Source organism: Panicum virgatum, chromosome 6K, assembly GCF_016808335.1.
Source record: "Panicum virgatum strain AP13 chromosome 6K, P.virgatum_v5, whole genome shotgun sequence".
Taxonomy (NCBI): domain Eukaryota; kingdom Viridiplantae; phylum Streptophyta; class Magnoliopsida; order Poales; family Poaceae; genus Panicum; species Panicum virgatum.
Window position 1 is genome coordinate 25,852,250 of NC_053141.1, and position 21,691 is coordinate 25,873,940.

A 21,691-nucleotide genomic window follows, 5' to 3' on the forward strand; every position below is an offset into this window, starting at 1 on the left:
CACGAATTCTTGTAGCAATAGGATCCATCGAATCAAGCGTGGTTTAGCATCTTTCTTGGACAAGAGATACTTGATTGCTGCATGGTCGGTTTAAACTATCACCTTTGAATTTACTATGTATGATCTGAATTTTTCGAAGGCGAATACCACGACAAGCAATTCTTTCTCCGTTGTTGCATAATTAACTTGGGCTTCATTGAGAGTCTTGCTTGCGTAGTAGATAGCACTTACCTTTCCCTCTTTCCTTTGTCCAAGAACAGCTCCTACGGCGTAGTCGCTTGCATCACACATGATTTCAAAGGGTAGATTCCAATCCGGAGGTTGCATGATAGGAGCACTTATGAGGGATTGCTTGAGTGTTCGAAATGCGTGAAGGCAATCACTATCGAAGATGTATTCCACATCTTTTTGGAGAAGTTGTGTCAATGGCTTGGTGATTTTTGAAAAATCCATTATGAACCTCCTATAGAATCCGGCATGACCGAGGAAGCTCCTCAAAGATTTGATGTCCTTAGGTGGTGGCAATTTCTCCACGGTTTCTATTTTTGCTCTGTCCACCTCTATCCCTCTCTCGGAGATAACATGGCCGAGAACAATTCTTTCTTTCACCATGAAATGACACTTCTCCCAATTAAGCACAAGATCAACCTCTCCACATCTTTTAAGAACTTTCTCCAAATTTGCCAAGCAATCATCAAAGCTTGTACCATGCACCGAGAAGTCATCCATGAATACCTCCATAATCTCTTCTATGAAATCTGAAAATATAGCCATCATGCACCTTTGAAAAGAAGCGGGCGCATTGCACAATCCAAAAGGCATCCTCCGATATGCAAAAGTTCCATACAGGCAAGTAAACGTGGTCTTATGTTGATCATCCGGATGAATAGGTATTTGGAAGAATCCCGAGTATCCATCAAGGTAACAAAAGTGTGAATGCTTTGCCAACCTTTTTAGCATCTCGTCAATGAATGGTAGTGGAAAATGATCCTTCCTCGTTGCCTTATTCAATTTTCTATAATCGATGCAATCCTCCATCCCGTAATGGTTCTTTGCGGTATCAATTGCTCCTTCTCATTTTTCACAATCGTGAGTCCTCCTTTCTTCGGAACGCAATGCACGGGGCTTACCCATTCACTATGTGGCACGGGGTATATTATTCCGGCATTCAACAATTTGATAACCTCCTTCTTCACCACATCACGCATAGCATGGCTCAACCTTCTTTGATGCTCTACCACCGGCTTGTATTGCTCCTCGAGTTGTATACGATGTGTGCAAAAAGCGGGGCTAATACCTTTCAAGTCGTTAATCGAGTAGCCGATCACCTTTTTGTGCTTCTTCAATAAATTCAGCAACTTCTCCGTCTCTTCCGGGCTCAATTCGTCGCTAATAATCACCGGAAAAGTCTTGCCATCTCCCAAAAATTCATATTTTAATCCCTTGGGGAGTGGCTTCATCTCAACATCGGGCGCACCATCCTCTTCTTGATCTAACTCTTCAATGTCTTCAAAATTTTCTTCCTCCAAATTCCCGTGTCGCGGCTTCAACTCTTCCATTGTTTCCACTAGTTCTCTATTTTGATCATCTTGAGCGTCTTCATTCTCCAAAGCGCGTTGGAGAGGATCCCTGAAAGAATCAATGGAACGAATGCTCTCTACCTCTTCGTTATCAAGAGGTAGAGGTGAAGCAAAAGACGGTTTTGAATGAAATTCGAATGAGCGCTTCTCTCCATCTAGATCAAAAGTAACAATCCCTTTTCCAACATCTAGAACAGCATTTACTAGTTTGAGAAAGGGTTTTCCAAGGATTATGCCTTCATGCTCATCATCACTAGCATTAATCACAAAAAACTCGGTAGGAATTTTTTTACCCGCTATGACAACATTTAGATTTCTAAGCACTCCTAGCGGTTTGATTAATCTACCATCTCCCATGATCAATTTAATGATTGTGGCATCTAGGTTTGATGTTTCATTAAAAAGCTCAACATAAACCTTGGAACTCATCACACTAACATGGGCGCCAACGTCACATAAAACATTGCAACATTTTATTCCTTCTATTATGCAATCAACACAAGGTGTGGGTGATGGGTTACCTTCGCCTTGATCGCTTCCAATCGCATATACTTGGGCTATGTGCGCGTAGGGTGATGATTCCGAGTTCACTCCTAGGGTCCTTTTGATCTCCAGCACTTCGTCTAAGTCAATCTCTTCCTCTTTTTCTTCAAAAAGTTTCCGAATAATATCACCGGCCGATTCCTTGCCAAATGTATATCCCGTGTGATTATCCGGCGGGAAGTCTTCCGCTATCACCTTTCGCCATTCCTCGCTGATTTGGATGTGGTCTTGCTTTGTCGAACAATCTTCCGAAGTCAATTGGTATCCAATCCATTTGCCCGAATTCCCTTAGCGATTTGGCGGTGCCCATGGTTCTTCCTTTCTTTTCCGGGTCGTCTTTCGTTGCACTCCAGATCGATGCTTCTTCATCGTGGTTTGTCTCTATGACTTTTCCATGCTTCGGTTGTTCTTCCTTCACTTTCGATGCCTCTTTTCTGAAAATTCCAGCAAGCACCCGCACTTGAGATTCTTCCTCGGAGCTTGCTGAACATCGTTTTTCCCAATCTCTTCGCATGGCCGCACCCTTGCTGATTTTTTGTAGGAGTTGGGCGGCTTCCGTGAGTGTTTTCTCCATGAGATCTCCTCCTGCACGCATTTGAACAAACTGCATTCACTCGGGGGTTAGGGAAAAATAAAAGGTATGCAAGAGTACTTCACCGAAAAATCCGAGCTTCGGTCCTTGTTCAATCAATCCATTGAATCTATCCCATGCTTGATCTATCCCTTCTTCTTCTCCTTGCGCGAAGTTGATCACTTGCTTCCGAATATGTTGAACCTTGCTTAACGGAAAGAACCGCTCGCAAAATTTCTTCATCAAGTCATCCCAATTTCCTTTTACCTCAAAGGATGCAAGTGCAAACCATCTTCTCGCTTCTTCCGCAAGTGAGTATGGGAAAAGATTCCATCTAAACCAAGCTAGCGGAACTCCGTCTTGTTGTACCGTGTTGCATAGCATTGTGAACCACTTGATATGTCTATATGGGTTGTCCGTCTCATCACCTCGAAAGGGGTTTGCCGCCGCCATCTTGATGATTTGAGGCTTGATCTCGTACTCGGTGGCTCGCAACACCGAATCTGATTTTTGCATGTCGAAGTCCTCCGATCGCGGGCTTGCATAATCCCTTAGTGATTTTTCTCCTTCCTCCATGTGTTGAATGAGATGGCCCATCTAGACAATCAAAACAAAAACAAAAACAAAAAAATATTCTGGAGAAAAAGGTTAGTTGTTAGTAACCAACAAAATTAATACAAAGTTAAATATAGCAAAATCGCTTGTTCCCCGGCAACGGCGCCAGAAAAGCTTGTTGACGCTTCTTAAAGCGCCAATTTATGTACCGCAAACGCACGGATCGTGTAGCTTTTCCCTTAGAGTATTCCTCCAAGGTTTATCAATCCACGGAACAAGTGTATCACTATGCTTAACTAAGCACTAATGATGTTGGTAAAAGATCTATATTGAGTGTATGAGTGTGAAATAGATCTAATCTAACCAATCTAATCTAATCTAGACTAGTGAGCAAAGATAGATGTGTGCACAAGATATGAAGAGCATTTGTCCATAGGGTCTAGGATCACTAGAGATGTAATCGCCAAGCAACGAAGAACGGATCTAATCTACCAAAGGTGTGTTCCAAGATCAAAACCTTTCCCTCCCGCATACTGTCACTACACGAGGATAATCGGTAACGAATCAACAAGAACACGATAGTTGATGTAATCTAAGTAAACCATGCAAGAGCAAAGCAAACCCAAAGCCAAGCCGTGAACTATTAGGCATCAAAGCATCATCAACAAGAATCATGATAGATCAATCTCATAAAGGATTCGGCAATTACAACTCAAGATCTCCTTACAACCCCATGAACAAACGAGGACTTTACCCCATGAAGCTAAGCGAAGCGTAGTCGATCATGGTGATGAAATCTCCATCAAGGGATGGATCCCTTGCTGTCCTCCAACTTGCAGCGGCGCCGAGGGGCGATGAGGCCTCCGGTGTCGCCTTTCTCTTGTGTCTAACTCGAATGTATCTCTGGATGCTCTTTCTGTGCGATCTCTGCGATCCCTCTGCGGTGCTCCTCTTTGACAGCGGCTTCGGGGTATTTATAGACAGATATGGTCGGTGGTTTTGGTAAAACATAGATTAGGGTTGACGCATACTTCGTGCTGAAGAAAACCGAGATCAAATGGACTCCGAAAAGGGCTTGGCCGGCCGGCCCAAGGACTCCAGGCCGGCCGGCCTGGGCCTTTTCTGGCCCCTTTCGGTCCCATCTTTTGCGTGTTGAATCTTCCTTTTATTCCTCATCTTAGCCCAGTTGTAACCATGCGTCAAAACATCTCCGAAAATATCCAATTTCCTGTCAAAATACAACATGCTCCAAAATCTAGGACAAAATCGAAAATGGTCAAGTTCGGATGCCAAGTGGCGGGTTAGTACATGAATCATCCCGAAGAATTTACCAAAATGACTCCTAATCATATAGTAAAATGGGTACTTAAGGAGCGCCAACAGTCGCCTATCATGTGTTTGCGTTTTTTAGGGTGACCTTAGTACCCCGATTAGGGTGTCCCTAATCGTGGTACCCGACAACCTTCTTGTTAGATGTTGTGCTCACATACTAAATCTTCTTGTCCAAGATGGTATAAATGTTGCCAATAGTGTTATAGAGACAATAAGAGATCTAGTTAGGCATATCAATTCTTCACCATCACGAATCCAAGCTTTCAATGAGAATGCTGAAAGGGAATGCTCTTCTACAAAGGCTGGCTTAGTGCTTGACGTGCCGCACCGTTGGAATTCAACGCACGACATGATTCTTGAGGCAGGGGAGTATAAAATTGTTCTAAAGAGGTATGCCACTGCACAACAGCAAGCTGTTCCAAAAGATGAAGAATGGAGCAAAGCTGAACTTGTGGGTGACTTCCTTGGGGCTTTTGCAGCTGCTACAAAGTCGTTCTCAGCCGATAGATATCCTACTTCTGACCTTTTCTTGGACAATGTTCTATGTATCCACGACACTTTAAGAGGTCAACAGTGGCAAGAGAATCTGGTAATAAGAGATTTCGCTAAGGTGATGGACAGAAAATTTGACAAGTACTGGGATGGTAATTATAACATGGCCCTTGTTATATGCACCGTATTTGATCCAAGGAAAAAACTTGATTACCTTGACTTCTTTTATGATAAAGTAAGTCAGAGCTATCATGATAGGATACGAAGTGTGGATTTGGCTAAAGATTGGTTGACCAAGTACTACAAAAGTTATGCAGCTGATCTTAGGAGAGATGACACAAGTACAGTGTCTCAATCTGGTCAATCTAGAAGCTTGTTGGGTTCACCTGTGTTGGTGCTGGGCAAAAGAAGGCTGGATGAAAAATTCGCTCAATTTAGTTCTCAGAGAAGAGGTACTAGTGTTGACAAGTCTAAACTAGATGCTTATCTGGAAGAAGCCCTTGTAAGGGGTGATGAGAATTTTGAGATTTTGAGTTGGTGGAAAACAAACTCAAATAAATACCATGTGTTATCACTTATGGCAAGAGACTTTCTAGCCATACCCCTTAGCACCATTTCTTCAGAATCCGCATTCAGTTGAAGTGGTTCAATTCTTGGTGACAACCGAAGCTCGATGATTCCACAAACACTTGAAGCTCTAGTTTGCTGCAAAGATTGGCTTTATAAATACCAGTGAAGGTATAAGTCTTCTTATATGTGCTTCACTTTTTTCTAGTATTATAATCCTCAAAGATTGGTGATCAGCACTGTACTTTCTGATACAATACATATGTCTTAGCATCTTTACCATAATCCCCCCTTTTCTCGTGTTACAAAATTTCTAGTATTATATTTTTTTTTTGCAGAACCTATCCAGTAGTATATCACTTTCTAGTACTGATATTATGCCATTTTGTTGCTGACCTTGGCAGATGCACCATTGGTAAGCCAAAGACTAATATAGCTGGGAGGGATTGTAGAAGATCATCAAGAAGGCAAAGCACTCAGTAGAGTACAGTCAATCAAGCTGGCTGGGGATGGCGATTTGCTGAGAATAAGCTAGTGATCCAGGAAGCGATATAGAGGAGACGTCTTTTGCACTGGATTTCTGTGGCTGTACAAGCTCTAATTTTGCACCATTACATGTTCCTGAAACAATCTAGCAGTCGCATGTGTGAGGCATGGCTCTATGTATCTGAAATTATGTTTGACTTTGTGTATGCTGGGTTTGCTTTTGGAACACTATCATTCTGAACCTGATATGTAGGTCTGTTTGACCTCTGGATCTTGTAGTTCATCAACAGAAGTTTAGTTCGCACTTCAGTTCGTAATGATTTGATGAACTTTAGTTCTTTGCATGTCTTCTACTGTCGCTTACTGCATGAGCTCCTGCGTCGGAGGCTGCAACAGCAGCAGCTGCTCCACAGGTTTAACCAACAACCACGGGGCGGGTTGGGGCGGGTTTTAGTCATTAACACAACCACAGGGTGGGTGTAATCATTAAGCATCTGGACTGGGTCGGGGTGGGCGATTAAATATTCGGGCAGGGGCGGGGCGGGTGAAGACCTGCTCTGACAATGGGTAGGGGCGGGAGTGGGGTGGGTTTGTCCCTATTACCAGGCGTACCTCAGCCCAGCCTGCTAACCCGCTAACCTAACTGGCCGGCTTGGCACGTCACTGCCCTCAGCCTGCCCCGCTCGCCTCCAGCTCAAACCCGACCTCGGCCTGCTACCATCCCCGGCCCGATCCGCTTCACCTGCCAGCCTGCACGGCCCATCTCGCCGGCCCGTTTTCCCCGCGCGGACGGCCCGACCCGCGCACCCCCTCACCCCTCTCCCACACCCGCTGACAGGAGGGCCCCGCTTGCAGCTTTCCCCTTCTCCCTTCTGTTTCTCTTCCTCACGCGGACGATGACGCCGTCGCTCTCCTCTTCTCCACCTGCCCGCACACCCCATGCCTCGCGCGCCCGTCCACGCGTCGTGACAGGGCTCCTCAACCGCCCGGTCTCCGCGCCGCGGCTCTCGCTGGAAAGCGCCTACTCCCGCTGTCCCCTATGCGCCTCTTACTGGCCACACCCCGCGCACGCGCGCTCCCGCTTGTGTCGCGCCTTGGCGCGGAAGCCATGGTCCACCGGCCTCACCTGCCCGCCTGGACACCGCAGCTCACACCGCCACTCCGGGCCCGCGGGCACCCCAACCTCGAATCAGAGAGGGCACGGATGCTTGCCACGTACCCCTGCGCCACTGCTGTACCATCTACGCCGTCCCCCTCGGCGTCCGTGCCATAGTGGGACGCAAGCCACCTCCGCAGCGCCTCGTATAAAACCCTCTCCACCACCAGCCCTAAACCCAAGACCACCCCCGGGGTTCTTTTCCCCTTCCGCCGCCACCAGCAGAGAAGAGGGGAGGATAAAGCAGAGGAAGGAGGAGGAGAGGAGGTGGACGGTGCCGCCGCCGCTGGAGCTCTTCACCACACTGGCGCCCCCGATCGACGACATCGACGTTGTCGCGCTCCCTGCACAGCACCGATTCACCATGGCCGCGCTTCGTCACTATGCCGCCCCTGTCCTCCACGAGCCCAAACGGTGAGTGCCACCTTCACCTAGCCGTTCCCCTCCGTGCTGCCCGGCCATAGTACGTGCCGATGAGACCATCGTAGCAAGCCCCTAGGCGATCCCGGACCTATCCTCTTCTTGCAGGAGCCCGATGTCGTTGTGTTTTCCTTTTTTTCCTCTGACGGTTCCACCGCTGCCATGGCCTCGCCATGGCATCGCCATGCGAGCACTGTGTGCGCGTGTGCGCGCCGGTGTTCAAGGTCGGGCCTTCGCCCTGCCTTGGCGTAGGACCGAGCCGGAACGCCGCCTCCACGGGCCTCTGCTCGTTGCCGTCGAACCGAGCTCGCCGCCGCCATTAACCTGAGCATCGCCGGTGCGCGCATTGGCCTCGCCACAACCGCGTCGCGCCACGGCCATGCCGAGCGCGCGCGTGTACCCGGCAATGTGCCTTTGGCCGCCGCTTTGCCTTGGCCTCGTCACCTTGCACGTGCACGCGCCCACGCCCGTGCCCTTTGGCACGGACGCGCACGCGAGCCACCCTGGCCGGTTCGCCTCGTCCCCACCTTACCTCACCGTCGCCATGGCCCTGCCTTGCGCGGTGGCCGCACACACACACGGCGCCGCCTGGAGCCCTTGCCTAGCCACGGTGCCGTTCCGCCGCCGTCCTGTGTCGCCGCACCACCGCCTTGACCTGGCCGCTGCCTAGACCTCGCCTGCGCTCCGCCTCTGCCGCGCCCTTTTTCCACCTCACCGTCGCCGCCTGAGGTCGCGTCGCCGCCGGACCTTGCTGTCCGCCTTGCCGCCGCCACACACGCACAGGGGCACGTCGGCGCACGCGCGCCGACCGCTGCCACTCGCACACGTGCGCACGCTTGTTCCGTACCGAATCGAGCATGAGCCGCAGCTGATCTCACCGTCACCAACACATGGGGCCAGCCTATCAGAGTGAAGAGGAGGCGCTGCCATGCGGGACCAGAGCGTCAGCGATAGAAGAAGAGAAGAAAGGAGGAGGAGAAAAAGAAAAGAAGAAGAGAAGGAATAGGCCGCTAATGCCCCAAAGGCCCAGTCCGCCAAGCCGAGCCGAGCCGAACCGGCCTATCGAGCCGCGGCTCCACCAAGCTGGACCAGCCCGCCAAGCCGCGAGCCGCAAGAACCTGACCCGAGCCGGCCTGATCTGCTTTGAGCTCGCGAGCCCAACAACCCTGTTTCCTTTTTCTTTTTCTTTTTCGTTTAAACCGACCTGACACACGGGACCCACTGGTCAGTGACTCGGTACCGCTGACATGTGGACCCCACTGGACGTGGACCCAGTTTGACCGTTGACTTGGTCAACATTGACCAGGTCAACACTGACGTCATCAAAGGCCTTCATGACATCAGCATTTGGCGGACCCGTGCTGACGTCATGCTGACATCAGCAGGGCACGTGGCACTCTTTGGTGCTGCCACGTGTCAGCCTGTGTGTTTTTCTTTTTCCAAAAACTTTTTATTAATTTCAGAAATTGTTTCAAGCTTCCAAAATTCATAATAAATCAACCAGAGCTCCAAAAATTATGAAACCGGTTTCATAATTCTTCTAAAATCATGATCTATGCGTTAGAGTAAGTTTTGTTGTGAGTTGGATTTTATTTGAGTAGTTTTGTGTATTTTTGCACTTTGGCCCCTATAGTAATCTGTAATTACGAATACGTCCTGTTGCTGAAGAGAAGACCGACGACCAGGACTACCAGGAGTCTCAGAAGTTCTACGAGGAGCACTTAGGTTCACGCCCATCTATGATTTGAATTCCGATTAGGCATTGCTTGCTAGAATTGCTATTGCTCTACTTGTGTGTATGTGACATAAGCCTGCACGCCCTACTTATATATACCCTATTCCTTGTACCCTATGACTCCTTGATGGATTCTTGAATGCTTTGTCTACTATGAGAGTGAATGGGTATGGGAATGCCATGTTATGATAGTCTTGCATGTTTGAGACCCACTTTGTGAGGAGCCAGAGATAGGGCTTTTAGCGGGAGCAAGCTATTGGCCGGGAATGTGTATTGGGCACATTCTGGAGAGCACCTGTGCGGGTGCGGGAAGAGAAGGAGGGGCGATACCTGTTATGGGTGCCCAAGGAGCGGCGAGACCAGTTACGGTGCCTTTGCTGGACCACTGCGGAGGACTGCGAGTAGTGCTTGCCCCAGCTCTTATGGACATATGTGGTATCTGAGGTTGGTAGGACTTTTCGTACACGCCACTTACCCACTGTGATGGTGGATCCGGTCCGAGCTAGCTATGCGCGTCACCAGACCTGTCAAGAGTAGGGTAGTGCGGGGGAGGCCCGACGCGGGAGGAGCATGGGCACTTGGTATAACATCGGATGGCAGGGGCAAAGCCACACAACTCCAGGGCGCCCCAACCACGAGGGGGTTGCATCCCAACCTGGGGAGACAGGAATGGTGCCATAGCGGATAGTCTTGTTCTAGTGTCTCGGAGAAAGTCGGGTCGCTCCTGGCTGGATTCGGGGCGAGTGGGTACAGGTGTACAACTCCTGTAGGGTGAAATCTATACGTATAGCCGCGTACTCGATCATGTACATTTCCTATTCTTCTGTTACTTCATCTAGAGTAGTAAACCCAGCTTTTTATCTCCCTCTAGTCCACTTTTCCCTGTGGAGTCAGATGAGGTGCAGGGAGAGGGAGTTCCTGCACCGACCTGGGATGAGTAAGAGACATGATTATGGATGTGTGTAGATGTATATATACTTGTGTTTGTATAGGAAACCTCAGCCTATCCTTGGCTACTTTTTATACCTTTGCATCCACTTAAAAGCTTCATACGGATGGTGACGTGAACCTATTCCATCCTTGGGGATAGTTTGGCAAGATGCAGGATCCGATCAGGAGTTCGACACCAACAACGACAGATGGTACGATTGAAGCTTAGAAGCCTGTGCTACGCTCAAGTGCTGCCTGTGGAGATGAAGTTCGAGATGAAGGAAGGACTGAAGACCAGCTACCGCTTCCATTTTCTGTTTGTTCCAGCTTAGCCCAGTGGGCTTGTAATAAATTCGTACTGCAGATCCTCTGGATTTTGTATTAATTAAATCCATGTTTGAACCTCTTTTAAGTAAGTATGAACTGATTTACTGTCTGAAATGAGCTCTATATGTGATAACTACTGATTCAGGAACTATCACGACGATACAGAGATTTGGGTTGTTCGTTCGAAAACCCGGGTCGTTTCACGTTATATTGGCATGTTGTGCGAACTAATTAAATGTGCGTATGTGTGACAATACGTACTTTTGGGATACCGTTCGAAATTGAGATACCTTATCAAGATTAGCTACCTTTTGGATCAAAACAATAGTGGTATTGTTCCGACCCTCCGGAATTGTTAATGTGTTAACTGCTTGCAGAACCTCCTTCACCGAATCGCCCCGAGCCCTTTATAGTTTATATCCAGTAAATTTCTTTTTGTCCGAGTAATAACTCCAACCGCACACAACAAAGGCGCATAAGACATCGGTTCTGTTCCCAATTTTTCTAGGTTTTTTTATCCAATTCATCGTAGGGTCCTTCAGCACCTCTTATCCCAAATATGCAACTCAGTCAAACTATAAAAAAAATGCAACTCAGAATGCACGTCGTTAACCTTTTTCGTAAACGTAGGTCCCTCTCCCCAAGCTGCTGCCCAGCTTGCTCTCCTTATCCTACTCTTTTTTTTTTCTTCTATTTTGTGAAGAGCTAAGCTCAAGAGGCCTACTCTTTCCATAAAAAAGCTATGGCTGCCTCGTTCTACAAATCAACCGAACAGCTAGCGGCCTCATTTTCTTCCGGCGCCGCAACAAGCATGGTCTGGCTGGATATGGGCAGCACCCAAGCATGGCCAAAGTTTTCTTGGCCTGTTCGTTCGCAAAAAAAAAGTTTTCTTGGCCTGATTCATCACCCAGCGAAAGTGACCCCCCTCTGCTCCACGGTCCACCCACCCCCAATCCCCTTCGATACGCGCGGCCCTCTTTGCCGCTCAATTTCGACCGGTCTCATCTCTCCGCCTCCGAGCAGCTGAGCCATCTCGCGGCCCCACACGTCAGTGGAACAGCTACCCCCAATCCCCTGGAACGCGCTGCTAAAATCTCTCCAGACCCCCGCGCGCCATCCCCTCACCTCGTGCCCGTCCGCCCGCCACCTCAACCGCTCCAGTGCTCTCGGCTCCGGCGCCGGCCGCCCCCCCTCAACGCTCTCGCGAAGGTTCTAGAGCCTTCTCGGGATGCAGAACGCCGCGGCCTTCCGGCCGTGCCCCGCCCGGCCGCTGGTGGGCCGCAGCCCTACCCGGCCGCTCCTCCCGGCCCGCCCGCTCCGCGTATCCTCCGCCGGCGCCGTCGCCGCTGCCGCCTCGACCAGATGCGGCGCCGTGGGCCCGCGCGGCCTCGGGCACGGCCTGCTGCCGGTCTCGACGGACCGGGAGGGCAAGGCCCACCAGCGGCCAGTGGCGTGCGGCGCGGTCGGGAAGGCCGGGAAGGCGGAGGAGGAAGGCGGCGGGTTCCTCAAGACGCTGCAGCTCGGCGCGTTCTTCGGCCTCTGGTATCTCTTCAACATCTACTTCAACATCTATAACAAGCAGGTGAGTGAGTGGAAGTGGACCAATTACGATGCCGTGAACTTGGGTGGGCGAGCGTTGTTGATATGATGGGATAGTAATTGGTTGGCCGAGATTGCGGCTAAACAGCTGTCCTGTTTGGGTGCGGACTGATGCTGTTTTGTATGAATGAGTGGATTCCCGCATCAATTGCTGGGCAAATCTAGACGATTGGTTGGTGCATGAGGCGCCCATTCTGATATGGAGTAGTTCTTTGGGTCATGTTTCATTTGATTCACCGTTTTGAATCTCGCACTCTTTGCTCCGCAAAACTATTGGTTTTGATTGTTTAGTATTGAATTCCGGGTTTATCTCTGTAGGATGACGATGTTTGCCATAAGTGGTATTTTGTTGCTATCGAAGTGTAGAAATGGATTGTGATTTTGGATCACTCTTTTGTCTTTTTGGCCCTCTTAGTGCATAAATGGACAAGTGTTGTTAACAGTATTTCGAGAAAGTAGAGATTCTTTTCTGCTTCTGGTGTGCAGATGTTTACTGCTAATACTACCATGATTTGGTGTTTTTCGTCTCATGCAAGGTTACCTATGAGGGCCTTGCATATGTTCAATTTAGATTGGATTTATAAGATTATATTTGTCTGAAAACTATGTTGACCTTGTTCAGACATGCTTCCAACAGTCTGGCCTATTGACCACTGTCCACATTTCTAATTGTCATAGCGGCCACTTTGCTGAATAAATGTTTTTTCAATTCCTCTCATTAATCTGCTAGTTTACTCAGCCCTGGCTTCAATACTGGCATTTGTAAAGAATGTTGTTGGGAAAAAAATGTTGCAATGTAAAAATCATTCTTCCCCATATATGTTTTTATTGAGCATGCAGAACTGATATTCAATGTATTGTGATTGCTAGCTTAGAGTGTTTCTTTTTGCTCAGAATACTAGATTTGTCGATATCCATGAAGATAAACTGGAACTTTTTCTTGTTGTTACTGTATGACAGGTTCTCAAGGTTTTCCCGTACCCCATAAACATTACAGAAGTTCAATTTGCTGTTGGAGCTGCAGTTGCTGTTTTTATGTGGATCTCTGGTATTCTGAAGAGACCAAAGATTTCTGGAGCACAGGTAGACACTTTTGATTTGTGTTACGAACTTTAGGCTATTCATCATTTGGATCAGCATTAAAATTTGGTTCCCTTTTTTTTTTCAGCTTGTGGCCATCCTACCTCTGGCTATTGTCCATACTATGGGCAATCTTTTCACCAACATGAGCCTTGGGAAGGTTGCGGTGTCATTTACACATACCATCAAGGCTATGGAACCTTTCTTTTCTGTTGTTCTTTCTGCAATTTTCCTTGGCGAGGTAACTTTTTTGTCCCTGTACAAATTTTACGCAAGCTACTCTACAGGTTTTGAACTTTGAAATTCATTTATCTTCTTATACTGAATGGCATGGCAGTTACCTACTGTTTGGGTAGGATTATCTCTTCTTCCAATTGTTGGTGGTGTAGCATTGGCATCTCTTACTGAGGCATCCTTTAACTGGTATGTAACAATCACTATCATTTGGATCCAAGTGTACCTAAACTTAACTATAGAGGATAAGAGCTTCTGTCAAATGCCTTACGCGCTTTTCATGTCATTGTGTTTCTCTTTTATATTATATTATATGTTGGTGTGCGTGGACATAATTATGGTTACTCTCTTACTGATGTATTTAGCTTTAGTATGTTCCTTACAAAATTATAACTATGCTTTATTCATATTATGATACGTCATCTAGCAAATTGTGAGCTAAAGTATCTACAAGTGCTAACAGGAAATACTTAACCGGATAAATGCAATTTTATTATAACAACAACAGAAGCCTTTGAATCCCAGTTGGGGTAGGCTAGAGTTGAAACTCAACATGAACCAGCAAAAAAAAGGGGAAAAGAAAGAGGAAAATAATATTGGCATCAATAATAGTGACATCGTGTCATGGTCGGGCGCACCTACACCAGGCGCCGACGGGCCCGAGATGTGCACCGCGACGCCGAACGCACGATACGCGCAGAGGGCGCTCGCTAGGAAGGCGCGGTCACAGCGAGTGACTGAGAAGGAAGGTTAGCGTTAGTTGCCAAATTAGATCCTAAATTATAGGAGTCTTTCTCCATTCAGTTTGGGCCATTGGCCATATATTATTGTAATCGGAACAATTAAGGGATTAAGAAAGATATTATCCTCAACCTCCCCTCTCTCGTTCTCTCAACCTAAGCCTGCGGCTGAGGGTTCAACCTCGCCGGAGAAGACGGATCGCGGCTACGAACTACGTAGCCGAGGTCCAGCTACCCAAGGGTTCGACGCCCTTGACACATCGAGTGGAATCTAGATCTTGTTCATGGTAAATGAAATTTATTATTTCAAACAGTAATTATGATGCGACATAATGCATAAACGAATAATACTCAAGAAGCTAGTGTTCTAAAAACTGGTTTTCTCAGCAACATATACCTTATGAAAATCATTCTTAAAGCTTATGTATAGTTGAAAAACATGGCCATGTCATTTCTTGAATTCTTTTTTATTAGTATCTTTGGGTTCTGCTATGAAGTATTTAGCTTGGTGGTAATTATTTGATAATAGGGCTGGCTTTTGGAGTGCTATGGCTTCAAATGTTACCTTCCAATCTCGTAATGTACTGAGCAAGAAGCTTATGGTTAAGAAAGAGGTAACTAAAATGTCTAGATTTGCGTCTTAAATATGGTTTATTTATGAACTTGAATTGGATTCTTTTATTTGTCACGTCCATCTTGTGCAGTTGTACACTTCCATCTCTAATTCCTAATCCACTTGCTATGTCCCCTTTGTGCAGGGCCAGGAATCTTTGGACAACATTAATCTCTTCTCTATCATTACAGTGATGTCCTTTTTCCTATTGGCGCCTGTTACCTTCTTTACAGAAGGCGTCAAAATGACTCCTACATACTTGCAATCTGCTGTAAGTGTAACAATGTTCACTTTAAATCCCATTGCTTGCAAAAAGAAAAAGATTGAGAAAAGATTTCACTTTGCAGAACCATGAAGGCAAATTCTGACTGGCTTTATGTGTTTGTAGGGTCTGAATGCAAACCAGGTACTTACAAGGTCTCTGCTTGCTGCACTGTGTTTCCACGCATATCAACAGGTTAGTCATCAAGTCACTCATCTACTCTGTGATGTATTTGATCTTGAGTTCGAGACTGCAGTCTGTTATCTATTTTGTGTTTTAATTTTATGCAAAAGTGGTGGCCAATGAGAGCAGCCTATGGTGCATGGCTGGTGCTTCTGCACTCCATGAGCTGCTCTCCTGGTTGCTTGCCCTGCAGTCCTGCACTCCTAGTCTGTGTTGGTTGGGTGTGTTTGGGAAGGTTTTTAAGCCCTTTCTCTGTACATAATAGTCTCTTTTCTTAATGAAATGACACACAGCTCTCCTGTGAGAAAAAAAAATTATGCAAAGCTCAGAGGTGGGCAGATTGCAAATCCATAGAGTTTTTATTTCTCATATGTAGCTTTGCAGTAGTTGCAAATGGCATCAAGTATTGCCTTTTATGCCTTAGAATCCAAACTCTGCTGCATTTGTAGCCGATATAAATTAAGTTGCTAATGATCTGCTTGGAGGAGAATTGATCTGAGAATTATCAGGATTTAGTTCAGTTTTAGACTACATCCTATGGATATGGCTTAGAAAGCCCCCTTCAGAGCAAGCTCTATAAACATAAAAAAAAAACTATGCTTGATGCCATTTTGATTGAGACTGTTTCGAAATGGGAACTATATAGTATTCATGAAACACTTCCATTTTGATTGGGACTGTTTCTTATCTTTGTATTAAGAAGAAGAAATGGTTCAATTACAAAACTCCAAGCCCCACCTTGGACCAGAAAGGAGCTGGTGAAGCAAAGTTAAAACAAACTATTACAGAATAAAAGCAACTAAAGGACCTGACCACCAACACACATAGGGCTTAACACTACTGAACCACTTGGCCTAAACCGAGGGCAGCAAGTCCCTTTGCACCTGCAGCCTGTCAAATGTGCAATTCATCTTTAAAAACCTGGAGGCCATACTGCAGATTGGGAGCAGATCCATCAAAAACACAAGCGTTCCAGTGCTTCAGTGAATCCATGCTCCAAGGATAACCAGGGAATTGAAACCCTTCTTGTGTTGTTTAGGAATTTTGTCCAGGACTTCTTCCATCAATCAGCCAAAGAAGTGCGGCTAGGAACCAAATTTGCTAGATTCAGGGGCTGTAAGATGTTAAACCAAAATTGTCTAGCAAAGACAAACGTGAGGAGATGTTGAACTGTTTCACCTTTTTGGTCACATAGAGGGCATTGGGCTGGAGGAGGGAGTCCTCTTTTCTGTAGCCGGTCTGCAGTCCAGCATCTGTTGCGGATAGCCAACCAAATGAAGATCTTGCATTTGCCTGGTGCCCAAGATTTCCAAATCCGCTTCCATGGCTCGAACGAGGTAGAACCAATGAAGAATGCACGGTAAGCCGACCTGGTGGAGAAAATGCCATTGGACACAAACCTCCGTTGATGAACGTCTTCACTAATGTTAAGAGCAATGCTTGACATTGTTCCCAAAGTTCCAGATATTCAGCTAGACCATGCTAGCCGAGAGCACCCCTTGTGTCTGTAAAAAGTCAGCTCATGGAGAGCATCTGCCACAGCTCTGTTCCTCACTCTGGGGGGGGGGGGGGGGGGGGGGGGGGGGGCACTATTTCAAAATGGGAACTGTATTTGGGCACTGCCAGTTGTAGTTTTGAGAATGTCTCATGTTCTTTTTTTTCCAAGAATCGTTCATAAGTTTCCAGTGAATAGTTTCATTTTTTTCTGAAATTGTTTCCTGAGTTCCAGTTGATAATGCCATAGGAACTTCACGTATTCAATGTTCATTAATACTAATCTAGTATGCACCAAAATAAGACCAGTAAAAAATGGCTTTTAAGATTTAGTTCCTCGATGTATTCTTTCATTTCCTTTATGCACGTGTTCCGAGGCTGTTTTTAGTATCTCATTATTTCTCGTTTGATTTTGTTGAAGGTGTCGTACATGATTCTGGCCGTGGTGTCTCCTGTTACTCATTCTGTGGGCAACTGTGTTAAGCGTGTCGTGGTCATTGTAACATCAGTGCTGTTCTTCAGGACACCTGTTTCTCCTATCAACTCCCTCGGTAACCTTGCTGCTGCTCGCACTTGTTTCTCTCTCCTTTTGATTGGTTGCATTCCTCTGCTATCTCACAGCTAATTGCTTTCCATTGTGTGTGTAGGTACCGCGATTGCACTTGCAGGAGTTTTCCTGTACTCACAACTGAAGAGACTCAAGCCCAAGCCGAAGACTGCTTAAACAGTAACCATGTTTTCTATTTTCTCTCTTGTGTTTATGGAGTCAAATCATGGCAGCACACCTTGAAAGTGTTGATTTTAGTTTAGAAATTGTTTTTCTTGAAATTTGTGTCTGTAGAAGTACAAGAGCTGTATAGCATCTATATATATGTTCCCTTGGTGTCTCAACAAGAGTAATATTATTGCTTAGTATAGGCGCCCGAGTCACAAAACAATGCTAAGCATGCAGCAAGCATTTTCCCTCCGTGAACATGAGGTAAATTGCACATTATGAATTATGAAGAGTAGGGCCTGTTTGGATTGTAGGAATTCCAATGGAAATTTTAAAAAATGGATACGTTTGGAATTGAAGGAATCATAGTTTTCCATTCCAGAGGAACTACTGCCCCTCCTGTGACTGATAGGGAAATGAAAAATCAACTAAACTCTTGGGAATTTTACCTGTGAACAGAGTGTCAATGTGTACTAGCTATCCATGCGAACTTCCGTCAACATGAAGCGTGCGTCTGCCCTGTCTCGAGCAAGAAAGATCACTAGCTAAAATTGGCGTCGGATTTAAAATCACTGGATTAATCAAAACGAGGGCTGAACGGGTGGGACAGAGATAGGGCCATTTTTTAGTCCATCAAGTGACGATGTCCAGATAATGATGAAAAAAAAGCATAATCAGGCTAAATAAAATAAAATGCTATTTTGTAGTTCTACGTCCTAAACACTTATTTATACAAAATTCCAATATTTCAGGAACATGTTTTGCTATCTTATCGCCACCTCCTTTCAGCATTTTTTTTCTTCTTTTCTCGTGTTTTCAATTTCACCTTGCAGATCTACTCGGAATGAAAGAATGGTGGCAGGAAAAAAAACCACATCACAGCATCTGCAACAAATTATTCGTACCTCATATTCAAAACATACTCTCTTTTGGTAATGGTTGGTGCAGCAGATTATCAAAGTTCAATCACCAAAAATAGGGTAGAGGAAAAATCCTATTCATTTAGGTGAGAGGAAGGTGTGTTTTGGTGACTACTAAAATTTTTTAGGTAATGAGAATTGAATTGGTAATCTGCTGGAGGACTTCCAATCACTAAAACATCAATTTTTTTTGGTATACGGGAGAGGGATGAGTAATCTGCTTGAGATGCTCTCACCGCATCAAAACTCAGCCAACATGAAACGAACTTATAGTAGTCTCACACTTTATACATATCTCTATATACGATTTCCGCACCAAAAGAAGTCCGGAGAGAGTGGCCATATCACGTTAATTCCCGGTCGTCGGATCGGCCGGGCGGACGGCTTAGATCATGTGTTTTCAGGTCATTTTGTAAAAAAGTCCTCGGGATTTAGAGAAATCAACCCGTAGTTCGGCCTTCTCTTAGAAATTTTGCGAAAAAACCCTCAAAATTTCTTGAAATGAACCCGCACTCCAACCTATTAAGTATAATATAAACTAATTGCATAAGTTGCAATTAAAGCTCTAGACGAATCTATCTATATACTATAAGGATCTATGAAAATTGAAACTCTTTTCACTAAAATTAGCCCCCATACCCACCTCACGAACCACCACTTTTGGGCCCACTAGGAAGCAAAGTTGTTCGACGAAACTCGGTGGCAGAGTGATTTTCGTCCCGGCGCCGTTCAATCCCGCAGGGTCATCGCATTTTTTTTTCACTGCCCACCCGCCCTCCTGGTACCCGCGCTCCTCATTGGTCGCCTAGCAAATTACGCGCCGTGGGACGCCCCGTCAATCACGCACTGCTCCCCTCCCTTCCCCTCCTCGGAGCCCCTCCTCTCTCTCTCCTTCCCGATTCCCCTCCCCAGCGTTCTCCCCAGTCCCCTCCCCTTTCCCGCAGCTGCTCCCCTCCCTCGGGCTCGCATACCCTCCCCCAGCGCTCCTCCCCCGCCGGCGTTGCCGCGACCGCGTGGAGGCCAACGACGGGCAGCGGCATGCCGCTCGGGGAGAAGCGGCGCAAGAGGCCGTGGGATCACGGCACGAGGGGCCGGGGGTTCATGGCTCGAGGTGTGATGGTGAGCTACGCGAGGGAAGGTGGGGTACCCATGGCGGCGGTGCGCCGGCGGCGGCAAGCGGAGAGGAGTGAGGCCGCGACGTGTGTGGCACGAGGAGAAGCGACATGGCGGCGAGCGAGGGGCCACTACGCAAGGAGGGCCTCCAAGGTCCTCTCCTTCCCCGCGCCCGCCCATACCCGCCCGAAATCTCGGCTTCCCTTCCATTCCTAGCCCGGGCGGCCCCCGCGGGGGAGAAGTGGCAGGCTCCCGTGACGGCGGCTCTGGGGGCTAGCGAGAGGCGGCGTCCCTCTCTCTCGCGACATGCCTCCCCCACGATGCCGCCTCCCCCTCGCGGTAGCGCCACCTCCACGATGCCGCGTCCCCATCAACGGCGCCCTCGGCGGATCGACAGGCGCCGCAGATGCTGCCTCGCCGCGCCCTCTCGCCAGCCTTCCTCCCCATTGGCTCGATCCACCACAAGGAGTTGCATGGACGAGATGGCGAGGACGCACCACGGATTCCCCACAAGCGCAATGCCCGACACCGCGGTGGCCGCCCTCCCCACCGCGGATCCCCCACGGTTTGGGGATCTGCACCATCGCAGCCATGCTCCGGTTCCAGACCACCGCCGCCACGCCGCCGGCGCCTGATTTGCGGGCGAATCAATCCGCCGGAGGGCCCCTTCCTCCTCCGCACAGATATCCTCCCCCGCCGTCGCCACTCGCCACTCCTGGTCTCCGAGCGGTGGGTGGTGATCTGCGCGCCTCCGGCGTCCCCCTCGCTCGAGCTCCGGCCGCCTCCAAGCTCCCCCACCCGCGCCACCAACGTGGGTCCGTCTTGGCGGCTCGATTTGCCCGCAAATCCGCCTTCCTGGCGGCGCCTCCCTCCACAGCAGCTTCCCCTGCGCGTGTCCTCCACCCCGTCCCCGCGCAGGGAGCAGTGGTGGTGCTAGACCTACTGCTTGCGGCTGTGCGGTGCTCTGTGGTGGCATGCCAGGGGGAGCATGAGGCCGCTGGAGCTGGGTGGCAGGCGGGAAAGGAGGAGGTTACGATGGTGGCCCTCGAGAGATGGAGATCAGCAGTCGAAGGTCCACCAGGTCCCCAGGTCACCTTCGACTGCTTTCATGAATTCCTCGACCTCCTGTCAAGTTCAAGGAAGAGATGCTTGCTGCGTGCCCAACACTAGCGTCAGCATTTTGGTGCCTCAACTGAATTAATCAATGCAGATGGGATGGCAAGGGACATTGAATCCCTCCTTAGTCCTCAGTCGTCTCAGATATCATCGATAGTGAAGCAGATAACAAATTCTCGGTTTGTTTCCTACTTGTTACTCTTTTCGATCAAGCATGTTCATTTGTTTCTTTATTACCCTTTTATCTCTTGACGCTCACTGCTTGTAACAAGCGCGCAGGACCAATACGCTGAGCTACTGAGTTTGGTTCTAGAATGTTATATGTTGGGGATCAGACGAGCCGAAGCCAAACAGAATAGACAAAGAGTGGTGAAAGCTCAATGTAATAACCTTAGGAAGAGAGGGAGAGCAAGCCAAGTGAGCAAATAAACAAGAGGCCAAAAGTCCCCACCTCCACCCCATGGTGTGCTATTTATAGGGAGGAGGAGATGGTTGTTTATACTTGTTCCATTGGTGGGGTCGAATATTATAAGATGGTCCTTAAAGTTTACAAACAGGTCCCTAGATCCTGCAATTAAGTCCCTATATCTCATAAACTAGCCCTTAGACCCTCTAACTTAGACTCCTTTACACAAAGGGGTCCCTAGCCTTAGGTGGCAGCCAAGGCGCACCCCCAACAGTAGCTCCTCAGCTATTCGGTCTTGGCCGGCACAACGAGACTGAGTAGCTGACCATGTTAAAATAGGCATATTTGCAGGCCGGACTCGGGTTGCAAGGAAAGTCCTTTACAACCCACACATGTGCGCCTCGCCAAAAAATCCATCTCAAAAACCCAGTGGGAAAAAAGGGCATGGAGAAATGAGCACGCACATGCCTGGATTTACACAAGTGCCAGCCTTAGATCTTCAGAGATTTGATTTCGCAAGTA

At 47.7% G+C, this 21,691-nt stretch overlaps 1 protein-coding gene across 1 annotated transcript; it reads left to right on the plus strand.

Moving 5' to 3' along the window:
• The first annotated feature begins 11,760 nt into the window (after nucleotides 1-11,760).
• On the plus strand, nucleotides 11,761-17,897 carry LOC120712110 (phosphoenolpyruvate/phosphate translocator 2, chloroplastic-like). Its single transcript, XM_039997833.1, has 9 exons — nucleotides 11,761-12,276; nucleotides 13,254-13,376; nucleotides 13,462-13,614; nucleotides 13,711-13,796; nucleotides 14,877-14,961; nucleotides 15,106-15,231; nucleotides 15,349-15,417; nucleotides 17,321-17,450; nucleotides 17,547-17,897. Exons 1-9 carry the CDS (start codon nucleotides 11,923-11,925, stop codon nucleotides 17,621-17,623), a joined length of 1,203 nt encoding a protein of 400 aa, XP_039853767.1. The 5' UTR covers nucleotides 11,761-11,922; the 3' UTR covers nucleotides 17,624-17,897.
• Nucleotides 17,898-21,691: the final 3,794 nt, after the last annotated feature.

What these genes read in the sequence shown, in the direction of transcription:
- LOC120712110 (XM_039997833.1), top strand. Translation starts at nt 11,923, where the DNA reads ATGCAGAACGCCGCGGCCTTCCGGCCGTGCCCCGCCCGGCCGCTGGTG. An exon ending in AGCTTATGGTTAAGAAAGAG is followed by an intron (nt 14,962 to 15,105) that starts GTAACTAAAATG and finishes CCCTTTGTGCAG; the next exon opens with GGCCAGGAATCTTTGGACAA. An exon ending in TTCTCCTATCAACTCCCTCG is followed by an intron (nt 17,451 to 17,546) that starts GTAACCTTGCTG and finishes TTGTGTGTGTAG; the next exon opens with GTACCGCGATTGCACTTGCA.